Raw genomic sequence first — 21,869 nt, 5'->3', positions numbered from 1 at the left:
TAGTCATAAAAATCTTTTCTTCGAAATAATAACCCTGAAATACATCAAAGGTTATTTTAATTATGAAAATTAAGTAATATGAATTTTAATGATCTCTTCGAGCAAACAGAAAAATAACTTATGAAGAAAATATGTCTGAATAAATATTACAGTTTAAAAGGAATTTTCTTTTGAGATGAGGAATTATAATTTCAGTCAAGTAATAAAAATATATTATATATGAGCGACGAATTAAATTTCTTGGATAGGAAATTTAAGCTTCTGGCTAAAATGTCTCATTCGCGTAAGAGAAGAATTTTTTTATCCTGACAGTAAAAGATTACACCATGCACTAGCAGTGCTTCTCAGATGTTAAAAATATGTATATTTGTATTAGTATATACACACAAATATGTATACACATATATGTATTATATATGCATATATATATATATGCATATATATACATACATATATATATATAATGAAATAAGGACAATTTGCAATTTCCCACAGTTTATTTAACGTACGACGCGTTTCAACTCACAGAGTCATCATCAGGTACAAGACAAACTAAATAGTAAGGAGACCTTATTTATATAGTATGTACAGAAGATGTGGTTGGGGAGGGAGAGTCGTGTAGGAGAGAGGAGGAGGGGGGGAGGAGAGGCGGAGAGGTTATAAAGAGCGAAAAATGGGGGGTTAATGACAGGAAAAACCGCAAAGTGGGGGACGAGGGGCTGGATTATCGGGAGCGGGTTGTTGTATGACTCTGTGAGTTGAAACGCGTCGTACGTTAAATAAACTGTGGAAAAGTGCAAATTGTCCTTATTTCATTATGATGAACTTCCACGACCTCAAGCCTGAATCTGTTGAACATATATATATGTATGCATATATATATCTTCGAAATGGAACGCTCTTCGGCGACGCACAAATATATAAAAACACAGATGTAGATTTTTAGAATATAGAGACACTCACTATTTGTTATTTGACGTTTCGACAGCTCGGCTGTCGTCTTCAGAAGGCGTCTGAAGACGACAGCCGAGCTGTCGAAACGTCAAATAACAAATTGTGAGTGTCCTTTCTTTGTGTCTTTATTTTCTAAAAATCTACATCTGTGTTTATATATATATATATATATATATATATATATATATATATATATATATAAATATTTGTGTGTGTGTATATGTATAAATATATAATTTTTTAAAATATTAAGCACATTTTCATAAATTCATAAATGGTTTTGATGAACAAAGTAGTTTTTGTGCCTTCGATTTATATGAAATTATGAAGCTCTACGATGAGCGATTTTTAAAATTGCTCTATTTATGAATAAAAGGTATGGCATATTTTTTTCTAATCACTGAGGAACAAATGAAATAGCAGTGATATTGGGAAATTTATTTGTGGTTCAAGTTTATATTACAGAATTTGAGAATTTGTCTATAGTATGTACCTATCACCGAAGATAATTTCTTCGGTAGAGTCCTGCCCTCATTATGTATTCTGCATTTAGGTATCAATAATATTTGTTATTTTATTTTTCGTTACATATACTAAAATATTCTGACATTAACCAGCTCCCCTCATGTGACGTACAAATTATAAATGCATTTATGGAATAAATTTCCGATTACATTCGAGCCCCTTTGCCCAAAACACTGTGAAACAAAATACATTTCTTTCAGCTCATTCCGTGATTAAGGATATCTATAAAAATAAATCCATAATTTTTCATGAAATTATTGAATTTTCTAACACATATGCCCCCAAAATCATTGCAGTCGAACTAATCGTCGGTAGTCGAAGTAGATTTCACAGCATTTTATGTTTCTTCAATGTGAACTCAAATTATATCATATACTTTTTCATTATTATATCAATTACTTTTGTTGCTATTTGGTATTAAAATATTTCTATTATATTTTTATACCGGGCTATTTGTTATTGATTCCCAAGCACAAATGATGTCCATCGATTTCTTCGGGAAAAATATTATACTATAAACATTTTAATTATTATTAATATAATTTTAAATGATAAGTTCACAATTCTGTTCGGTTCGGTTCGGAGGTCACTTTAATAATTCAATTCTCATTTTGATTAACACAAACGTAATTTCTTGTAAGTTCCATTCCAGTAACTTATACGAAATCATGGGCTACGTTTCGATTGAGCCTAGCATTTCCAATTTCCGTTAAACTTGAACATATTCATACACTGCGTATGAATTATGGATTCACCCCACTTAAATATTCTTAGTGCGTTCATTCATTATAATGGAAATGTACATTGTAAAATTCGTAAAATGCCATATACCGGCGAGAATCTGATTCAATACTGCTACCTCCGGGATGATCGGCCGAATGAGCGCAAAGCTCATTGGATATTTAAAAAAGATGACGTGTTGGTATGAGGACAGTATACTAAGACAGGAAATTGTTTATTTCATCAAGGATATGGGCATCTTTATTGTATTATGGAGGAAACCGGGTTCGACGCCATTGATCTGAAAATATCGAACACTACAAATGAAGCGTCGAGCTATCAATGGCCTCTGCTACTTAGAATTAATCATTGAGTAAACTGGCGGGAACATTAAGAAAGATTAATATTACGTGTAGAGCGTGGTTCATGTATCCATTTTGAATACAACGAGCTGTATTTTATTAGATTTTATTTTGAACACGACCTTAAAAACGTTCATGCGTCATTTTCGGATAATTTGTGTACGCTAACTAGTCTTGTTGAGGAATGTCATGTGGGTGGGTGGCAGGTAGAGCCCGCGTTTCAGTCGTTGAAATGCTTGGGAGAGGCACAGTCGTTAATCCACCATGCCGCTCCGCCACACGTCCCAAGTCTAGCTGCTTTGAATGCAAACTACATATAGCGGAGGACCTTTCACGAAATTCTCACCGGAGGACGAATGCCGCGAGGGAGTACAACTTACAGTTTCGCCTCCCTCTTCGACCGGAATGGCTCTTCCAGTCCTCCTCTCTTCCTTCCTCCGGCCGGGGTCATCCCAAGGGACACTTCGCTGACAGGAAATGCCTCGGATGAGAGGAGAGAAAAGAAAGTGTGGGGGGGGAGCGAGATAAAGATAGTGTGAGAGAGAGATAGAGAGAGAGAGAAGGTTTCCACCCTTCCAGTGGGAGAAAGAAAGGAATGGAGAAGAAAAACGGGCGGGGAGGGATGAGGAAAGGCCAAGAGAAAAAAAGTGAAGGAAGATATTCGTAGCTGCGGGAGGAAGACGAGAGGGAAACACTGATTCAGCGGGAAGGTCACATCCGCGGCCATCCTTTGAAAATACGAGAACGAGTGTGTTCGCAAGTGCGCACGCACGCACACAACCACGCCCGAAGACATTGATGAAAACATTACGGGAATAGGACAGTGATTACCTAGTCAGCAGTTTGTCACTATTTTATGAAAAATATTTATAAATAAAACCAGTCGTGTTAGATCATTGTGTCATTCATATTATTTCTCTGTAATGCTCTTTGTTAACAACTAACAGCGGAGAAGTATATGTTTCTGCTTATGCCAAAGGATACATCGAATGGAATTGTGATAAACTGAAGTTTTTCTGAAGCGTTCTGGACAATATTATTTCTGGGAAGGATCTTCCAAGAAATAATATACCTTTAACATGGCTCCAATCGTTTTTACATGTTCGAAACTATGTTGCCGATTTCTAAAAAAATATGGAGTCTTTGGAATGGGAGGGTGTGTGTTATTTGAGATGAATAGTCGAGTTTGGCTGATAACATCTGTTAAAATGCACTGAAAAATATAGGTATTCTTTAAAGATAACTTAAGAATGGCATTCCAAAGGCCCGGGTTAGAATCCTGGAGGTGAGAGTTATTTTTCAGTGGTATCCCGATCCCTGTTTGAGTTGCTATGTGGAGAGTACTTTAAGTGAGTGCACCTTCCGTCGGATGGGGCGTTAAATTGTAGACCCCTTGGCACCTTTCGTTAAGAGTAGGCTTATGCCGACGCCGAGTTTCTCTCCATCCTTGCTCCATTCCCTGAAACATCGTACCACTACCAGATAACCCACCTATCCCCTCTGGCGCAAAAGATCTCTGCTGTTGGTCACCCCTCCAATAACTTCAACTGCTATTTAAGAATGAAATGTCAGTTTTTGGAGACAATCTCATTAAATAGAAAAAAAGGATTAGAATTGAAATTCCAAGAAAAAAGTAGGACTAAATGCATCCTGCCGTAAGGCAATGCCATTTGAGACAGAAATGATGATTTTAAAAAAAATTAACTCCTTTGTCTTTTTTTAAATAAAGAATTTCATTAGAAAATAGTTTTTCGTTGAAATCTCGTTGTACTCCATCTTTTTATAAATCGACGAAGGAGAGTGTGAGAAGTATGTACGAGTAGAACGGTTAGCCATAAGTGCGTGTGCAAGTATCGGTGATATTAATAGTCAAAAACAAATATTACGTTGTGTGGGATGTCATCTTTTGGGCGCAATTTCGATGTGAATTTTGCTTTGATCCGGTCGATTGTAATGTGAAATGAAATACTTACCAGACGCCGAAAAACATTCGCCAAATGTATCATGTGACAATATTAGACACATCATCATTCAGTTCGTATAAAATTGCATCATCTTTCGATAGTGTTAACATTCATATTCCCAGTTTACGTCTTTCTATATTGATTAATACCCGTTGTAACGCGGTATTTAATTTATAGATAAATTTTCCCCGATACCGCGAGACAAGGGAGGCCGCGACTCTACTTGTTTTGAGGGCGCCAGGCTAGCCGCATGGCTAGCCGCAGAGTCACGCCGCTGGCTGTCACCTGGCCCATCACACTCCTCGTCCCAGGGGAGGGCTCGCTCACCTTTTATGTGCCCCGGGGTGGGCAGCGGCTCTTCAGCTGAAATCACGAGGGGCGCAAGGAGGCGCATAAAAATGGACTCCGACGAGTAAACTTCATAAGAACTATTTATTATCACAAGAAAAGGTGTGGGCGCTCCCAAGCAAACATGACGCGCGGTGCCGACGCCTGCTGGGCCACGATGTTGGGTGGCCGCCTCGCTGTCGACTGCTGGCTCCCGATGTTCCGGTCGGGGCCTGCGGGGGGCCCACACGGCGAGGTCGGTTGCTGGCACGCGCACCCCCGGTGTTCGCAGGCTGTCGGTGACTCGACGATGATAGCACACGACCTTCTCTCTCGGACATCTCACAACGAACTCTCCTTACCACGTGTTGGCCGGCACTCTCCGCGCGCGGCGCGCCCCGCTCCTCTTTTTTTCTTACATACATTGTCGGCGCCCACAGATAGCGCCCCGCCGTTCTACGGCTCGCGAGAGGGGCGCGCGTATTCGAACTGGGCAAGTGACGCTGCGCCAAGCACAACGTCACATACCCCCTCCCTAAGCCGGACACTCGTCCGAGTGGACCGCTTACAAACGAGCCTGCAACTGAAACCTATGAACACAATATAATAACAACAATTTCACAGATTTCTACCAGTAGTTCACTCAGTTTTGAGATTCTGTCTTCAGCTATTGGATAGAAAATGGATAGCACAACTTTTTCTAATTTTAACCACATTCTCTATGAACATCAAGTAATACATTTGGTAAGAACAAACTTTTGGCATGAATCTTTCATACATTCCAAGGGAATTTCTCACAAAATTTCAACAAAAGCATCACTCGCTCAGATAATTCACTCTATAAAAGGCAGTACGTCCTCGGCTCAAACACATCACACCTCGTTTGCAAACTTTCGTTCACCACAATTCAAGGGCTATGTGCCATAACAACAATAATGTCCGACAGAGATTTTCACATCATGAAAAATAAATCGCTCACTTTGACACACAGACAAGATAACATGAGGCAAACACACAATGCTGACCTATTGCATAATACCAAAATTCATAAGGAATTTTTTTGAGAGTGTGCTCCGTGGGCTTGGCGCTCGGAGGACTCACCACTTTGACGAGTGGATCTTGGTGCTATATATCTTTTCAAGTCACCAATATCTACTTTCGCGTTTTGCTTATTGGAACGCGTTTCTACGATATAAACTGTTGGAGACAGTTTTTTTAGTATCTCGATCGGTCCTTCAAATTTAGGGGCTAGCTTGGCTGAAAACCTATCAATCCCACTGGACAGATGGTGGGTCCTACGCATTACTAGGTCTCCTACATTAAATTCGATGTTTCTTCTACCCTTATTATACGCTTGCGCCTGTTTTTTCTGAGCTTTCTCTATATTCTCGGCTACTAAATCTCGTAAAAAGCCTAACCTATCGGCCCTCTTTTTCCACGCTTGTGGATCCAATCTGCTCTCTATGCCTTCCCCCTTCTCAAGCTCGCGCCGCAAACTCTTCACTGGCAGTGGATGCCTTCCGAAGTTCAAGTAGGCTGGCGAGATCTTAGTCGAGGCCTGCTTCGCGGTGTTGACTGCATGCCTTAGTTCGTGTAAATGCTGATCCCAGTCTCTATGGTCTTTTTCTACAAACATCGCGATGGCCGTCTTCAGCGTTCGATTGGATCTTTCCACTGGGTTTGCCTGAGCATGGTATGGAGGCGTTGTTGTATGCGTTATTCCATACTCTGCCAATGCTTCTCTTACGCATTTGTTATCAAACTCTTTTCCATTATCTGTCAAGAGATACTCCAGCGTTCCCCAGCGAAATAGGACAAGCTCCTCAAGTGCTTTAACCACGTTTGCCCCTGTAGCAGCTCTGACCGCCTTTAGCTCCACCCATCTTGAAAATAAGTCCTGAAAGATTATTAAGTACTTGTTCTTGGCTTTGCTAAGCGGAAACTCCATGAGATCTGCTGCTACGACGCTCCATGGTCTCTCTACCGTTCTTTTACCCAATAGTCCCTGAGGCGCTTGCTGCGACGTTTTGAACTGTTGACATTCCTGACATTGCCTCACAAAGTTGTGAATGTCGTGATAGGCCCCTCTCCAATAGTAATCTCGTACGACTCGATCGACTGTCTTTTCCACTCCGAGGTGGCCCGATGAAGGTTCACAATGGGCATCCCTTATGACCCGCTCTCGACATTCTTTTGGAAGCACGAGTTTCCAGCCCTCTTCACAATCAGCGATTGGATCGAGCAGCTCATCGTACTTGTAACGATACAAGTGGCCCGCTTCGACCTTCCAATTTTTATACCTCTCCGGATATTTGGTGACTTCCTCGACTCTGCGTTGGTGGTCCTCATCCTTTACTTCCGTAATTTCAGCGATCTTCTCTTCGCTAGATAGTTGCTCGTACATACGAGATAGTGCATCAGGCAAATCATGGATTTTACCTCGACGATGCACCACCTCGAAGTCCCACTGCTGCAACTCCAGCGCCCACCTCGCGAGCCTACCCGTAGGTTCCTTGAGATTTCGTAGGTATTGGAGTGCGGAGTGGTCTGTGATCACGAGGAACTTGTAGCCCTCTAAATAAGGCCTTAGTTTTTTTATGGCCCATAGAATAGCTAATAACTCTCTCTCTGTCGTCGTATAGTTTTTCTCAGCTGATGTGAGAACTCGGCTGACATAAACGATTGGATGTTCTCCGTCCTCATTCACTTGAGAAAGAACACCTCCAATTGCTTCACTACTCGCATCAGTTTGTACGATGAAGGGTTTAGAGAAGTCCGGCCTTGCCAAGACCGGGGCTTCTGTAATGGCCCTTTTGTATGTCTCAAACGCTTTCTGCTGTTCCTCTGTCCATTCCCACTCTTGACCTTTGTGCAATAACTTGACCAATGGAAGCTTGATTTCCGAATCGTCCTTTATGAACCGAGCGTACCATCCAATCATACCAAGAAATCGTCTTAGTTGTTTGAGGTTAGATGGTGCTGGATAATTCACGACTGGAGCTATCTTTTCCGGATCTGGTCTAAGTCCCTCTGCGTCTAACAAATATCCAAGATATGCAGCCCTGGTACAACAAAACTCGCTCTTCTCCTTATTGATTACTAGCCCTGCCGTCACACTCGCTAAACTCACTCTAGGCGTGGACTCCACGCCGACTCCCCCTCCCTGAACCGGACACAGCCTATCAGGTTTGTCCTCAATGGTTACAGGGTATGTCACACTCTCACTCGACTCATTCCTGCCCGTCCCTTTGTTGGAACACAACCGATCCAGAGTGAACAGTACTTGAGGCAATTTCTCATAATCGCTCTCCTGTTCTGATTTCCGGCCCGCGTGAAGCGACTGGGCAGAATCTACATTCCACGCATGTCTCGGCGGGCTTTGTGGCACCGACGAGATGCTCTGAGGTCTCTCACTCATTCTCTCACTCTCTGCTTGCTTTGGCGGCTGGAGACAGGCTGGCCTGTTCGATCCTACCAAAGACTTGACCCTTTCGCTTTCTTCTGACCTAACGGATTGGCAGAGCGGAGCTGACTCCGTCGACCAATGCGCCTTCTGCCCCATATGCGGTTGATTTGATGGGCGGAGACGGGCTGACCCGCTCGGCTCGGCGAAATCAACGGCTGGACAGCAAATATCAGCTTTGCAGTGGAGGTCGGCCGTCCGTCTCGACTGCTCAGCTGGAGAGCTTTTCCTGATAGCTCCATTGCATTGGCCAGATCGATAGAGGTTGGCTGTCCACCTCGATCTGTAGATTTCTTCATCCTTGATCTTTGCCAACGCCTCAGATGGGTGGTGGATGTTGGCTGTCCAACTCGACCTAGGAGCAGATGTTTCATCTGGCCCATCTGAGTTTATCTCCCTTCCTTTCCCTATACAATCCTTTATTCCACTATTTACATCTCCCTTGATCGAATTTGGTTCGCAGAATTTGGCTGTCCAACTCGGCTTTTCCAAAATCGAATCACCATTTCCTAACCTAATCGACTTATTCCTATGATTATCTAAATCTAATTCAGCCGGTTTGTGTTCGACGGATTGGTTTGCGGGGAAGCCGCTTGGGCTAGGCGACTCCCCGCTTGTCCGTTTTCCTGCCGAGTAAACAGGTGTTTGCAATTAGGGCAATTAATTGCCAATAAGCCGACCTTGCCGCAAAGTTGGCACTTTTCTTGTGTCCTTCCAGGTCGACTGGGACAATTGACACTGATATGCCCTCTTGCGCCACAGCTGAAACACTGGACTCTCGGGCACGCATTTGCCCTATGTCCCGACTCTCCGCAGGAATAACAAGCTCCGTCAAAGTCCGGTCCCTGGTTTCTCGCCTGTGAAGGCCTAGACCACGTAGGTCTCGTCATGGCCCGGTTGTCCCATCGGCCATTGTAACCTGCCCCAGAGGAGCTGGGCGTGACCTCTCTCGGAGGGGACAGCTCGCCATTTTTCCCCATGGTGGGCGGTATTCTCCCTCCTCCGTCCGTAATGGACTTTTTCTTGACCTCATTGGGTTGAAGTTCGCTGGTCTTCTTATTCATTTCCTCCACATTGCTCCCCAGGGCCCCTACTTTCGCTAGTTTTCTTGATTCTTGCTCTTCTCCTTTCCTCACATAAGCGCCAGTCGTGATTAGCGACTCGCTAGCTGGCATAGGGTCATGATAACGAGCATTGATTGCCATTCTTCTTTCATACTTCTGACCACAATCCATCAGTTCATCCAACGTCTTAAGGCGTCGATCCTTTACCTCATTTCGATATTCTGGAAGTATATTGCTCAATGCGACCTTGAGCAGTTTCCTCTCTGACAACGGTTTCTTCAAATATTTAGAAAGATGTTGTAAGTTGCCTATAAATTCTACTATTCTCTCCTTCCTCCCTTGGGTTCTATTGGTAATTTCCCTCATCACTTGCTCTTCGTCCCACTCTTCGACGAATCTCTGTTTAAATCGTCGTTCAAAGTCATTCCAGTCTTTGATGTACTCCTCCGTGGCCGCATACCAGTTGTAAGCGGTATCTCGAAGAGTAAACGGCAAAACCTTCAAGATATCGCTTTCCGAGGCATTAGTGCTGGCTCTGATGTTTCCCAACTTCTGGAGGTACTCTCTTGCCTTTGAATTGCCGTCTCCTCGAAATTCAAGCTTCCAACTCTGGAACGCCTTTATGCATCTTTGCGAGATCTCAGCTGAGCGTGACGAGCTCGTACGATGTCTCTTGGATTTAGATGCCAATTTTCTCGGAGCACTGGCCCTTCCTAACTCAGAGCTGATGCTCTGTCTATGTCCATCGTTCCCTGTTGTATCGTCCGAGTCATCACTGCTGTCAGTAGATAACGACCCGCTCGTTACCTCCGACTCTGAAGGAGATGACGAAGTGGATGTTATTTCCCTCCGATACTTTTTCTTGGAACCCTTTCTCAAGTTCACTTCCTTATCGTTCTTCTCACTGCCCAATTTTTGTAAAATTCGGCTAATTCCATCCGTCAGGTTGTTGATCATCTCGTTCTGCTGTTGCAATTGACTGCGCAACTCCTTTATTTCCTCAGAGTTGCGGTCGCTCTGTACTGGTATCTCTTTCTGATTTGATTTCGCTTCCGAAGGCAGAATGCGCAGTTTTTCCTTTTCTCTGGTCAAATCTGACGCTTCTCTCCTTTCCCCCAACGGCGGAAAATCATATGAGTCCATCAGCGGCAGTTTGGGCTGAGGGCCTCCCGCTGCGTTTGCTGTAATGGTCTGAATGGGGTTCAGTTCCTCATTAATTTCTCCGTCGCTTGCGGCAACTTTCTCCGTCTCGATGTGCTTCTTTTTATGCCCCTTACTGCATGCTCCTTGCATTTTCCATCCTGCCTCTAGGTCTTCGTCCCAGTTTAAGGCGTGTAGAGCTCCTGAGAGGGTTACATCGTCAGGCTGCACATCCTCGTCTAATTCTTTGGACCATGGTGTTCCTAATCGTGGTTGTGCCAAAAGAAGCTTAGCCCGCAATAATCGCTCTTTGCGCACTAAGAGTGGCCCTACCAAGGAGTGTCCTTTACTTGACAACTCATTTTCCACCTCTTCTTCACTCATTTGCTTAATTATTTCAAATTCTGCCTTTACCGCTGAATGCCGTAGCAGTGCCCTCATATCTCTCTGATATCTCGCCAAAAATCCAGTGTCACCCTCCATTGTAAATTAGGAAGAAGAAAATTCTTAACCTATTGAATAATTAAAGGATTTGCCCCACCTAACCTTAAAATACGCTTACTGCAAAAATTTAATCCTAATCTAAAGCTATTTCCCTATTCTACAGTTATTATAACAAATAGGGTAGAATAAATCAGAATTCTATATTAAAAGCATAACCTAACCTCAAAATTCAAAATTTACAAACTCCACTTCCTCTTTTCAAAGGATCCTCTGCCACTCTAGGGATACGTGGCCACGCACGGAGCTTCCCTCACGCCATTAATAGTAGTTAATCTTAGAAACCGATCGTCCCTCCGCAACTTAACTGGAAACAAGTCGCCTCGGGAATGTTCACAGCTTTCATCCCACCCTCAACGCCAAGCAACCACTCAAAGCAACCGCACAAACCACATTCAAGTACAAAAGATTGAGTAGAAATTATAATCTCTTATTTACTGCTTCCCTCACAAAGAATTTTAAATTTCTTAATTTCATGAAAATGTATAGCAAAAAAAGGACTAATTTATAAATCAATTAGAAACATTTTGTACCGCTCGCGAAGGAGCTGTACGTAATAACTAGCGCTCGCGCGATGTTAATCACGCATCGTTCCCGCTCACACACACGCTATGCACACCATGCCGATATCACTCCGCTCGCTCTCCTTCACACCATTGTTGCCTCGTCAAGGCCGACGCGACGCCATTTTACACTCGCGCCTCATGCGCACTCTCGAAATATAATTGTCACTTTACTCGCACAACAATAGAAAGGCTGCCCCACGTTGGGCACCATTTGTGACGCGGTATTTAATTTATAGATAAATTTTCCCCGATACCGCGAGACAAGGGAGGCCGCGACTCTACTTGTTTTGAGGGCGCCAGGCTAGCCGCATGGCTAGCCGCAGAGTCACGCCGCTGGCTGTCACCTGGCCCATCACACTCCTCGTCCCAGGGGAGGGCTCGCTCACCTTTTATGTGCCCCGGGGTGGGCAGCGGCTCTTCAGCTGAAATCACGAGGGGCGCAAGGAGGCGCATAAAAATGGACTCCGACGAGTAAACTTCATAAGAACTATTTATTATCACAAGAAAAGGTGTGGGCGCTCCCAAGCAAACATGACGCGCGGTGCCGACGCCTGCTGGGCCACGATGTTGGGTGGCCGCCTCGCTGTCGACTGCTGGCTCCCGATGTTCCGGTCGGGGCCTGCGGGGGGCCCACACGGCGAGGTCGGTTGCTGGCACGCGCACCCCCGGTGTTCGCAGGCTGTCGGTGACTCGACGATGATAGCACACGACCTTCTCTCTCGGACATCTCACAACGAACTCTCCTTACCACGTGTTGGCCGGCACTCTCCGCGCGCGGCGCGCCCCGCTCCTCTTTTTTTCTTACATACATTGTCGGCGCCCACAGATAGCGCCCCGCCGTTCTACGGCTCGCGAGAGGGGCGCGCGTATTCGAACTGGGCAAGTGACGCTGCGCCAAGCACAACGTCACACCGTGAACTCATTTTATTTTGTATGTAAATGGTATTTCATGGCATAGGTAAACGACAGGGACTGTTCATTGTGGGACACGTAAATTTATCACTATTGAAAACATTATCATATTTTTTAATTGTAAATTTAATGATTTTAAATTAACCATCCCTCAGTTTTCATTTGCCTTTGTAGTTCACAGCCCCTTAATGTTCAAATATTTTAGGCCTGGTACCTGAGATATGGTGAATTTTTCCCTCATTGTAAGGACATTTGAAATTTTGCCACAAGCGTAGGGCTACGCAATGGTAGCGAAGAGAGAGGTGTATGCTTTTCAACCGCCTTAGAGGAGAAGGAAACCCCTTCTGCATTTCCCTCTGGCAAGGTTTGGGTATTGATTTGTGAGGTCAAAGTACCTGCACAATGCCCCCGTGTTTAATAACTCGTACCATGTTCCGGTGTAAAATGTAATGGGCATTTCAAAATGGCACTCCATGTGTTTAATCATGAATTATCTACAGATAGCCCTCTTCCTCCTTATTAGAGATATAACTTTCAATTAATTCTTATCCTCAAGACGCAGATACAAAGAGGCGATGGGCATGCCCATGAAATTTAATTAAAATAAATGAACAGATAAAAGAGTTGCAAAAGAAAAATTCTAAAAACCAAATCAAATACAAATTTTTTACACGCTCTCTTAGCGGGTATACCATCTAAAAATGAATACTTGAACAATTAGCAATATTTTTATATTAAGTTTATTTTATGTAGCCAGTCGGAAAGTTGAAAGCCGCCGAATATTTGTTCATCACCATCGCTTAAGAGGTTTCTGATTGTTATCCAACGCTTACATATACATATATATATATATATATATATATATATATATATATATATATATATATATATATATATATATATATAAAATAATTAAATGCAGAGTATGAAATCGGCTATTCCCGAAATAGAGGCAACCCCTTAAATATACCGGAAGAGCACCGATTGGGTAGGACCAGGGTCCTCTGGATTTGTTTCCGTAATACTCCATCTCCCTTCCCCCTGTGTCATGTCGTGCCGTCAAATTTATATCCCAGCCATATTTGACGTATTTTGTGAAATATCTCACTTCCATCTAAGAATACAAATCAATATCACCAAATTTTAAGTTGGTCATCAGTTCCTTCCACTGGTTGAAATACGAAAATAACTTGTTAGATCATTTTATTCGGTGCTTATCAAGCGAAATTGCTGTGATTTCCTCGTGACATTGCAGCACTGCGCAATCTTTCCTTGTCCACCATATCATTTTATCACTATCTTGAATAATCCCACACCCTTTTCTGGTGTGACGTGGTATGCGGACTTACTGCTTCAATTATCGCTGAGAAAACGATTAATGTAGTTCATCGCAGCAGTAATTGGAATCCGTACCCATTAAATATTGAGGTGTTGTTCAGGCTTCGACTTTCTTACCCCGGCCCCCTTTCTGATCCGCGGTGCTTGATTACTTTGCCTTCTCCCCCCTCCGCGTTTGCACCCAACATTTTACTGATCGTGGAGGCAGGCAGGCCCTCAGGAACTCGATTGCTCCTTTTCGTTCGTCTTGCCATGCATCGCCCGTTGTGCATCAAACACCGTAACTTAGATCCTACCCATTCCTCCGTTTTAAATTAATGACATTGAAATGCTCACCCATAACTCCACCGCAAACGCAAAGGGTTTTGCGCTTAATGGTAGCCTTAAACATTCGCAAAATGCGGTATCATCCCGGCTCACGGTAGAAATCATCGTAAATGTGTTGATTATTTTTAAATTTAATTTAATGCTCGCACACCCATCAACAAATAAAAACAAGCAAATTAATATCTCTGAATTGATTAGTTGGCTCGCTACTCATTTGTCTGAGATCACGGAGATATATTGTGTTATTTAATATAATAACTAAATACCATTACTTCTATTGCAATCTATGCATATAAATATTTAAACTTTTTTCGCTTGTGATCTGCTCGATTCCACCTTCCCCACCATTCCTGTGTTCGTCTTTTATGTGTTCCTATCCCTTATCATCATATCTTTATCCACGTGAAAGAATATGTGCTCGCCATTTGGTGGGTTGTCATGTCTGAACGTGTGTGTATATATATATTTTATATTGTGTATATTTTATACATATACATTTTATTTTGTGTACACACACACACATGTATATATGAATATATATATATATATATATATATATATATATATATATATATATATATATATAGTACAATACACAGTAACACACAATATAGAAACACAAAAAAAGAACACTCACACGTATTTTCTTGATATTTCGACGGAAACAATCCGTCTTCCTCTGAAGATATAGAAGTAATGATATTTGATGTATGTATGATAGTAATGATATTCTATATCTTCAGAGGAAGACGGATTGTTTCCGTCGAAATATCAAGAAAATACGTGTGAGTGTTTTCTTTTTTTGTGTTTCTATATTGTGTGTTACTGTGTATTGTACTATTCGGCACTTCCGTGTTACGTCTACGAAAGCATATATATATATATATATATATATATATATATATATATATATATATATATATATATATATACACACACAATGCGGTTGCAGAATTGGGTAGTCCACTCCCATCTCTCCCTCAAGTCTCCGACCAATGCGAGATGGAATCGAGCACTGCCTTTGGCGTGGAAGAGAAAGTTTACCCGCTGTTAAATTATAAAAATACCCTCGTTTTTTTGTTCCAATTTGTTTAATCATTTCTCTCTTTTTATTGCAGATCGGTTCCATGTTGATCAATCGAGTAGCCAACGTGGACATAACGTGGCACAAGGAGATGGCCACGACCCCCAGGGCATCCCACGAGTTTGACCTTACCCTCGACGACAAGTCCGTCCTTCGAGCCATCGAGCAGCTCAACTTCATCCAGATGAAGCGTACGTCCGTTGCCTGGCAATGTGTTGCCTTCTCTCTTCCTGTTTTCCACTTCCCCGTACGAATGAAAGCGAGAAAGTTGATTGAATCGGGTGGAGAAATGCTGACGGAATAATTGTTTCTGCGGGCTCGTAAAAACCTATTTGATGATTTCGCGGAATGAAATTAAAGTTTAAAAAAAGATTTTTTTCAGCGTCCTATAACGGGATAATTATTTTTCGTAACCGGCGGTAAGTTGGAAGAAATTTATTGGAGGGGCGGAGGATCTAAATTGATTGGTGGAATTGAAATTTTTCGTATGGGTGCTTCTAAAGTAAAATTTGGGGAGGGGTGGGAATTAATTTCTTCCCGCCGGAAAACATTTCGATTTCTGTGTGCGCACGTATGGCGAATTAAGTCAGTTTGCCACTCGGGTGCAGAAATATATTTCCGTCCGCAATTAACGTTTCAGCTGTAATATCGTTGCGGACAATTCTACCTTTTGATTTTACCTAGAAGACTTAAAGTACGACATGATCCGTTTATGTACAATTACAAGATAAAAAGAGATTTTCTCGCTTTTAATATCTGTATACATAATATTGATGTTCGTATATGTTTATAAATAAATTATATATACATACGTACATATATTTATATAAATTTATGTATGCAATATTCTTAATATTCGTATCAATTGCTACAACACGCAAGAACCTGTCCTATTTACATGTTTGTTCCTGATTTAATATTTTCATGTTTTCATAATGACTGCAAGTGCCTAGTTGTGGTCGAAAAGTAACTTGATAATTTACGTTTTTCATTCCTCGGATAAAAATACCTTCCCATCGTCACATAATATACCTTGATAATACTCATCAGAAAGTAGATCGTAATTTTATTCTTGATTTATTTTTCAAAGATTTTTGCGGGATGGTTTATGTCTGACTAACTCATTGTGTAGATACGTAAATTTTGTGGTGGTAGTCCGCATTAATAAATTCAACTCTTTCAATGCTGCTTTCGTGATTCGCTGATAATTTTACTGGTGTCGAGAATATTAGATATATATGAACACTTATATATATATATATATATATATATATATATATATATATGTATATATATATATATATATATATATATATATATATATGCCTATATATATGTATATATATGTATATATATATATATATATATATATATATATATATATATATATATATATATATATGTATAGGCATAATATCGTATTTTTATGTTTTTTCACTGCTTGATGTATTTCACTAACAGTAGTACTGCTAAGATGATATTTGTGGTGTATCGTAAGTGGAGTAAATGTATGCTAAAGTTGTCACTTTGAGGTACGTTTCTTCCATTTCACCTTGAGTTTATTTCTCCTCTTTGAGCAAATTAATGCTAACCAATTACTAAAAATCTACGACATCCCTTTTGTTTAAACAGGCGATAAATAAAATTATGCCAGATCGTTTGCAAATGTGCGTTCCGAGTTCACACAATCTTCAGTTATTCTTTGGGATTTTTTTCATTTCGTTTCACAAGCCGTTGCAAATTATGTCATCTCTGTGAACGACGAATTAAAGTAAAGTGATGTTGTAATTTTTTTGGATCATGTTCTTTTCTTGGTGTGCATGTACGTGGGTCACTTCAAAAGTTAATGCAACAATTTTTTTCGGGGCAAACCCTTCCTTTTGAAGAATTTCCGAGACCGTAAATGTGAAAGGGGCCAATATTCCCCTGATATGATTACCTTTATTTGGATCAGGAAAGTTCAAAGCGGAGTGGATTTAGGAGACAAGAATAAAACAACCATTTTGGAATCACTCTTTGTGTATTCCGAATTCTTTGATCAAACAAAAAAAATAATTATTTTACCGGCGAGTAATTGATGTACTCGGCGACGGTTCTGAAAGTTGTTTACCCGTTTCGACCCGGTAAGACGAGTTCTGTAGTGAAACATGCGATAATTATAATATATTTTTGGTGGAATTGATACGCAACGGTGATTCCCAAATGTGTGTAATTTCTTGGCTGTTATGCCTACTCCGCTTGTATACCACCTCACTCAAATAAAACTCATCAAACGAGAGTGTGGTTCCCTTTCAAATGCCTATTTAGAAATTTCCTCAAAAGAATGCGTTCGTCCGAAATGATAATGTTTGCCGTCTCTTTTGGAGTGACACAGGTTTTAATTAATGTACGCAATTAATATTTGTTTACGGTAATAATATTTAATAACGAGCCAGAAGGTTTGTTTAATTTGTGATACACATTGTCCAAATGGGCTACTTAATAATGCCATGAGCTGATCCATATTCTAATGTAAAGTTAGAGGAGAGAATGAAAGGTTTAAGTAAAGTTCTGTTCTCCTAGAGTTAATCCACTGCCTAGTATATAAGTGGTTAGTCTCGATAAATTTGTTGATTTCACTTATTTATTTAATATTTTATATTCTAGTTTTTTGCTCATTAACTTCCCCTCGGTTTTGTTTTTATAAAGTATATTGATATCAGAGTTTTTAAATTTCACTCATCATTTTCACTTATTATGCGCATTTTCCTCCTCCATGCTTCTCTCTATACTCAATTCAGAGTCCTTCACCATCAAAGCAGTACTCTGTTAGTGTGTGTCCGACACGCATTCACCAGTTCACACTCCGTTTCCTATTTCGTAATGCATTTCCATTCCGCCCACTTCTATAAACCTTTCCATGCGTTCCTGAAGTGGCGCTTGACTAATTAGAATGGAAAATGGAGCAAAATCCTCGACTCTAAATTGCACGTTGGATCGATGGTCAGGAACTACTTAATTTCAAAATCAATAGCAAATCCAAATTTTCCCCTCATAGTTGATTTTGAAATCAATGCACAGAATGCACACGTAACTGACAAGTTTATAACAATTGGCGAAACCCACGTAGATTTTTAAAGTAGTTGTATATGAAACAGTTTTATACATTATAGAAGTCTTGAATTCCTTTTTTTGCAATGAAATTGTGTCTATGCACAACTTTATCAATCATCTGGGTTAACCCATTTGGGCAAAGAAAGATAAAACAAATAGCGTTTTGCATAAGGTCAGGGTGTTCAGTTTAGAGAAATAGTGAACAATTAATCCTATAAGGAACCAGAAATCAAATAAAAATTTTCTAATTAAAGATAATCGAATAAGTAAATTAAGAATTGGAATAATTAAAATGTATATATGAAGAGATGAGCTGTCATAACCAGCGTCACAGGTATATCTTGCGGGGGATAATAGTGTGTATAATTTCATACATATGCCATAAGAATAAACAGGAAATTTAAAGTGAAATATTTCTACTGATTCTATTCTACTACTAGTTAATGCCTGGTGACTGTGGGAATGTTTAACGGTGTTTGATGAAAAGTTTCGATATTCGTCAATGGATGAAGAGTTTTCTCTTGAATCTTCCCAAGTTTTTATAACGATCCCCACTACTGACCAAATCGCTTGAACTGACACTGAGTGTGCATTTGTGTATGCGTGTTGTTGGTGTTGGGGTATTTGTATTCCATGTGCTGTTTTAGAATAGACCGTAGTCCTATGATAATTTGTATGTGATGATAGTGTTACGCCTAAAAAATTGAACATATATTTATATCCGTTGTATTTGTTGTGTGAGCTTCACCGACGTCTCTTTTTTCTCTCTTCTTTTTCTCTCCCCCCCTTGTCCTCTCTTTCATCCCTCACGACACGCCCATGGCAACCTCCTCTCTCCTCTCCCCTACTTTCGCCCTACCCAATTCTTCCACCCCCCCTTTCCCTCATCTCCCCACTCCACTTCCTGTCTTCCGAAATAAAGCTGCCAAAGATGGCGAGGAAAGGTTACCAGCAGGTACGTTCTCGCTCGCTTTTCAATACCAGAAAGTGCTTTTTGCTCTTGTGTGTGCGTGTTTGCTTGTGTGTGACTTTTTTTCTGGCTTTCGTAATTCTGTCGGCATCTCCTTTTGATTCCTTTCCTCATTCATCTCTCTCTCTCTCTCTCTATCTTTGCTTTTGTGTGTACGTTATAGAAGTGAATATTTCCTTGCATTTGTCCGTATTTTAGTGAGTAGTTCATCATCTTCGCCCATGCCTATAAACGTTTCCCCGTCCCTCGAAGCCTCGCCGCTTCGGCCTTTTCTGCTTGTTACCTAGTGTTCCATCTGTTGTAGTTCTACGCCAGATTTCATACCACTGCACCCGGCCAGGTCATGAGAAGGTTCCTCCGTATAATGTAAAACATAGTAGTAGATATACAGTCATAGACGTCGTCTGAGGAAAATATAAGCGAAAATCAAAAAGATGTCAATGTCTCAAGGTAATGTACCCTCATAAACGCAATCAACGAAGTGTGAAAAAATAAATTCCGATATTTCCCTGCAGTGCGAATGCACACGTGGAAAAATAGTCTTATATTTTGCGTATTTTAGTGTATAATTTATTAATCTTGCGTAATTTACTTGGTGCAGTGGGATGACAATAAACTTAACAGTGAAATCGGCCAGTACAATTACGACCCAAGTTCAACCAAGTTGCTGCCTCCTATGGTTTATATTTTATTGTGATATCAATTGGCCTTAACCTTCCTCTCAGCGCTTAACTTTACCCGGATTGCTTTAGTTTCAGCTTCTAGAAGTACGTATGGAATAGCGGAGCAGAGTAATGTCGTCGAGGAGAAAACTTCTTCATACGTATTTTCCCTCCTCTATTGGGCACCGCACTTCACCATCTGCTCATCTGGAATAGCTCAATCAACTGGTGGCACGCTACCAATTTAAGCGTGACCTTCCACCGGAGAAAATTACCGTCTTCCACGTGTTGTTAAAACTACTATCCGCGGCGAAAATGAGAGTCTGGTGATCGCGCAGTAATGATCGCGGTCGCAGCAAGATATTCTTTCCAACCTCTGACCCCCACTGCGACATCCGTCACGCCGTATCACCTCAAGTACTAATAAAGCTTGCACGCGGAATGAATACATAGACACGTTGGCAAGATTCCTGTAACGTAAATGAGACATGATTAAGACAAAACGAGGTAAATTACGACTACTATACGGAACGTGCATTTCACTGTCAAGAGAATGAGGAAATAATCAATTTCTGCGTTATACATTTCTCTAGGAGGTCATAGGATGTGAGAACACTAAAATATAGTGTTGCCATTATATTTTAGTGTTCTCACATGCTTACTCGTTGAAATACTGAAATGATCACATTAAAACATTTAAAATATATTTCTTCGCGTTGTTCTTTTGTGCTTTTTATTGTTTCAGATCTAAGTGCCAAGTTAAACAAATAATTTTTATATTTAAATATTCAATGTCAGTCGTGTCCTTGATTTTTCATAGTTGAAATATTTGACAAATGTTTCCTTTGTTTTATAAGTTTACGTTTATCTCTTTAAAGTCATGCTAGGGCTCTAATACTGTCTGAAACGTATCCGCTCGGCTCAATCACTCTCGTATGCCACATATGTACATACACTCTAATAATTGAAGAATGGGAGACATCGGGCACAATCTGTCGGGCACGAGCCATTTTAAGATACCACCCGTACTGACAAATAGCTCAAAGGGAAAAGAATAGACTCACTGAAGTAATAAGCTATAGCTATGCGTGGTTAGTAAATATGACTGGAGGCAGTCCTCAGTTTTGTCAATAATTTACCTTCTCGCAAGGGAATTCGTCCCTTGTCCATCGGTTATGTTATCTCATTGTGGTATTCCGTTAAACATAGAGCAGTCAATGTCGTATCATTAAATTAACCCCCTAAGAACACATATAGTACATTATCTGTTTCATAATTTAAATCTTAACCTCCCGAGTGTTTGGTCTGCAAAAAGAAACAAAGATGAAAGATTGGTCCAAAGTCGTGGTGGTATATTTTTTTACGGCCACTTTAACCTCCCCTCTTTCGTCAGGGCTCGTGTCTCCAAACTGATAGAATATTATGAAACTCCCTCGTGTTTTTTTCATGGGTAATATTCTAAATGCGGCAAATTTGAAAAATATTTTGGGGTATATTTTTAACTTAACAAATTTTGTGATTTAGAATGTTTTAAATGAATTTGTGATTGAATGTTTTTCACGATCTTGTACGCAAATCGACTTATAGCTTTGGTAAACGGACTCATAATCATTCCGACCCAGCTCTCAACGCACCCCTTTCACCTCTGGCATAATTTAATATGGACAGCTCCCTGGAAAAAAATGTTGAATTAATCTTCGAGACATTAAATGTTGTCAAGGTGATGGAAAGGTTCTCAAAAGGGAAGTCCAGAGGTGCGGAAAAATCATGTGAAAATTATTTCCATTTTGGGACGGTAGTATTTTGGAGAAAGGTGGACAAGAGATGGGAGATTTTTATCGAAAACTTGTTCATAAGCCATTGATTGAGGTTGTCATATACATGTATGCATGTATAT

General features: G+C 40.8%; 1 protein-coding gene across 1 annotated transcript in view; it reads left to right on the top strand.

Annotated features, from left to right (window-relative positions):
- Positions 1–21,869, top strand: part of Trim9 (E3 ubiquitin-protein ligase Trim9) — a 195,908-nt gene that overhangs the window by 147,048 nt on the left and 26,991 nt on the right. Inside the window, exons 4-5 of the mRNA XM_071583583.1 lie at positions 15,282–15,438; positions 19,263–19,295. Coding sequence (XP_071439684.1) covers positions 15,282–15,438; positions 19,263–19,295 — 190 coding nt within the window. The remainder of the gene's footprint in view (positions 1–15,281; positions 15,439–19,262; positions 19,296–21,869) is intronic.

This window comes from Hetaerina americana, unplaced genomic scaffold (assembly GCF_022747635.1).
Source record: "Hetaerina americana unplaced genomic scaffold, ioHetAmer1.1.p SCAF_14, whole genome shotgun sequence".
Classification (NCBI taxonomy): domain Eukaryota; kingdom Metazoa; phylum Arthropoda; class Insecta; order Odonata; family Calopterygidae; genus Hetaerina; species Hetaerina americana.
Note: the sequence above shows the minus strand (reverse complement) of the source record. Positions and strands in the feature narration are given on the sequence as shown.